This window comes from Fukomys damarensis, unplaced genomic scaffold (genome assembly GCF_012274545.1).
Source record: "Fukomys damarensis isolate Sample0158 unplaced genomic scaffold, DMR_v1.0_HiC HiC_scaffold_12, whole genome shotgun sequence".
Classification (NCBI taxonomy): Eukaryota; Metazoa; Chordata; class Mammalia; order Rodentia; family Bathyergidae; genus Fukomys; species Fukomys damarensis.
This window is the reverse complement of record NW_022900924.1, coordinates 54,700,166-54,703,289: the sequence shown is the minus strand read 5'-3', so window position 1 is coordinate 54,703,289 and position 3,124 is coordinate 54,700,166. Positions and strand designations below refer to the sequence as shown.

Sequence of the window (3,124 nt, the reverse complement as noted above, 5' to 3'; positions counted from 1 at the left end):
GGTGGGCCTGGCTCTCACTGCCCCGCCACCCCCAGAGGCCTGCCCGACAGCCCCGGCAACCTGCTCCGCTTCATCCAGGAGGTGCATGCACACTACCTGCACCAGCGGCCCCTGCACACGCCCATCGTCGTGCACTGCAGGTAGGGCGGCTGCTGCCCAGGGTCCTCCCTCCTGGGCTTCGGCCCGGCCTCACTGCCCCCTCTCTCTCAGCTCTGGTGTGGGCCGCACGGGGGCCTTCGCGCTGCTTTACGCGGCTGTACAGGAGGTGGAGGCTGGGAACGGCCTCCCCCAGCTGCCCCAGCTGGTGCGGCGCATGCGGCAGCAGAGGAAGCACATGCTGCAGGAGAAGGTGAGCGCTGTGCCCTGGGGCGGGTGGGGCGGATGGGCCTGGGGCCTGGCCCCGGCCCCGCTGACCCGGCTTCCCCTGCTTCCCCCACTGTAGCTGCACCTCAGGTTCTGTCACGAGGCAGTGGTGCGGCACGTGGAGCAGGTGCTACAGCGCCATGGTGTGCCCGCCCCCTGCAAGGCCGCGGCAGCTGCAGGCACCAACCAGAAGGTAAGGGGCTTCCCCAGTTCCGGGTGGGCCTCAGCCTTGGGACACCTGTGCTCACCCGCCTCTCCTCAGAGCCAGCTGCCTCCAGACTCCCAGGACCTGGTCCTCGGTGGGGATGTACCCATCAGCTCCATCCAGGCCACCATCGCCAAGCTCAGCATCAGGCCTGCTGGAGGCCTGGATTCCCCGGCTGCGCTGCAGCCAAGCGCCACAGAGACCCCAGGCCCGCTGCCTGCCAGCCTCCCCGAGCCTGTGCCTGCCCCGTCTTCCCCACCACCCCTTGCCTCGCCCCTGCCCGATGCCCCCCAGCCAGAGGAGCAGCAGGCGGTGCTTGAAGCCCCCAGCACAGCGCCCCCGTCCTCCTCCCTGGAGCTGCTGGCCTCCCTGACCCCTGAGGCCTTCTCCCTGGACAGCTCCCTGCGCGGGAAGCAGCGTATGAGCAAGCAGAGCTTCCTGCAGGCCCACAATGGGCAGGGCCTGCGCGCTGCCCAGGCCCTGGACGACCCCCTCAGCCTTCTGGATCCACTCTGGACCCTTAATAAGACCTAAGCCTTTCTGCCAGTCCTCACACTAAAACTACGTTGTCTCCTTCGCCCTGCTCCTGCAGCCGCAGACCCACCTAGCTCAGGCTGACCGAGGGTGGACACACTGTGGCCTCCTATCAGGTGGGACCTGATGTTTTTCAGCTCTTTGCTATTGAAATAAACCAACCTATTCTGTGGCCAGTGTCTGCCCAGTGCTGCTGCCTCAGCCCAGGAACACAGCACGAACTGATGACAGGCGGCCCCATTGGCTTGCATACCTGACTCCTGTTGCTGCCCTGTCAACAGCTTTCTTGAGCAGGGAGTGACACAAGCAACTCCAGTCCTGGGCACGTACCATTTTGTTTTAAAGTTTAATATGACAGTCCAGGAGCAGGACAATTCAAAGGCAACTGCCAGGAGCTGCTCCGCTCCTGCCCAGCTGTTGTGGGTCCAGGGCGATGCTGCCCACCCTCAGTCCAGCTTCTCCAGCACAGAGGGCACATAAACCAGGCTGAGCTCGCTGCCGAAGTTGCACACAATAGCAGCATTGTCCAGCACCAGGATCTGGCGGGCAGGCTGGGCCTCACTGTTCTTCCCCAAATACACAGTCTGCAACAGGTCCCCGTAGTTCAGGTCCCAAAAGGAGACGCAGCCCTGGCCACCAGTCACCAGCAGGTTGTCAGAGATGACGCCCAAGCTTGCACCACAGCCCAGATCCTGGAAGGCAAGGCCAGGGTACTCAGGGTCCAGAGTCCTGGCCCCAGGCCCCTTGCCGGCTCACCTGCCTACCTGCTGAATGGAGTAGAGTTTGATGCCCGTGCTGCGGTCCCAGATGCTGATGAGATCATCTAGGCCGCTGCTGATGACACAGGAAGCAGTGCAGGTGAGGGACGTGACATCCCCACGGTGAGCAAACATGTGGCTGACCCGGCTGCCCGTCAGCACGTCCCACAGGCAGATGGCCCCATCCTGTCCTCCGCTGGCCAGCACCATGGTCTAGGGGAAGAGGCCAAGGGAGACTGGGTCACTGGTGAGGACCCTGCCTCAGCTCCCAGGAATCAAATCTAGGCCACCAGCCAGCTTGGCCTCCCTGCTGCCCGTTCCCACCTGGTCCACGTAGACGCTTGTGATGGCCCCTGAGTGGCCCTGCAGCGTGAAGAGGCAGCAGGAGTCCTCCAGACGGAACACCTGGAGTGGGACAGGTGGCTCTGGGCTTTCCCAAGGTACATGTGATGGTGCCGCCTGCCCTGGCTCTGCCACAGCCCGACACAGTACTCACCCTTAGGGTGTGGTCCTGGCTCCCAGTCACCAGGCGCCCAGCTGCGGCTTTCAGAGCCGTGATGGGTTTCTGGTGCGCACAGGGCACCGTGTGGGTGAGGCGGCAGACCACTGGGTCGCTGCCACTCAGTAGAGACGGGGGAGAGCTACCTCGCCCCGGGGTCCCTGGGAACAACAAGCCAGGTGAGGGATTGTGCCAGGCACCTGGTGGGCACCGCCTGCTGCCCAACCCAACCCTCACCTCGGAACTGCAGTGGGCTGAGGACCGTGTGCGTCTCCAGGGAGAAGAAATCCAGGGAGCCATTGAGCCGAGCAGCCACGACCCTGGAAAAGAGATGCAGGTGGCTCTCGGTAAGACTGGACAGGAGAGGGGCTATGGCCAAGGCGGGAATGCACAGGACGGCGAGAGCAGCCTTGCCAGACTCAGGGTCATCTGTAGAGTGAAGGTAACACTGCCCACGAAGGTCACGTGAGCACTGCGCGGTGCCCCAGGCCAGTGTCACAGCTGTACACTAAAGCACAAACGCAAGCAGCCGGGGCCACTGCTGGGAAGATGAGCAGGGCCGGGGCCCGTCTGCGAGCAGCCCACTCCCTTTGTTCCCCACGAAGCAGGGAATGTCCCCTGCCACAAAATCCTAGCGGCAGGCCGAGGCCGCCATGCACGTCCATCAGCTGCGCGGAGAATTGAGGGTGTGGCGAGAGGCCACGTCCCGGAAGCTGGCGCAGAGCGGGCAGCCAGGGAGTCCTGGCCATGCCACGGAAGCTGCCG

General features: G+C 64.1%; 2 protein-coding genes across 2 annotated transcripts in view; one reads left to right on the top strand and one right to left on the bottom strand.

Moving 5' to 3' along the window:
• Nucleotides 1-1,278, top strand: part of Ptpn23 (protein tyrosine phosphatase non-receptor type 23) — a 32,787-nt gene extending 31,509 nt beyond the window's left edge. Inside the window, exons 22-25 of the mRNA XM_019207475.1 lie at nt 11-140; nt 211-349; nt 443-556; nt 626-1,278. Of these exons, the coding sequence (XP_019063020.1) occupies nt 11-140; nt 211-349; nt 443-556; nt 626-1,102 (860 nt within the window). The 3' untranslated portion in view covers nt 1,103-1,278. The remainder of the gene's footprint in view (nt 1-10; nt 141-210; nt 350-442; nt 557-625) is intronic.
• Nucleotides 1,279-1,428: 150 nt separating this feature from the next.
• Nucleotides 1,429-3,124, bottom strand: part of Scap (SREBF chaperone) — a 43,893-nt gene continuing 42,197 nt past the window's right edge. The window contains exons 16-20 of the mRNA XM_033762703.1: nt 2,597-2,867; nt 2,357-2,520; nt 2,185-2,265; nt 1,867-2,073; nt 1,429-1,794 (exon numbers count right to left, since the gene is read on the bottom strand). Of these exons, the coding sequence (XP_033618594.1) occupies nt 1,549-1,794; nt 1,867-2,073; nt 2,185-2,265; nt 2,357-2,520; nt 2,597-2,867 (969 nt within the window). The 3' untranslated portion in view covers nt 1,429-1,548. The remainder of the gene's footprint in view (nt 1,795-1,866; nt 2,074-2,184; nt 2,266-2,356; nt 2,521-2,596; nt 2,868-3,124) is intronic.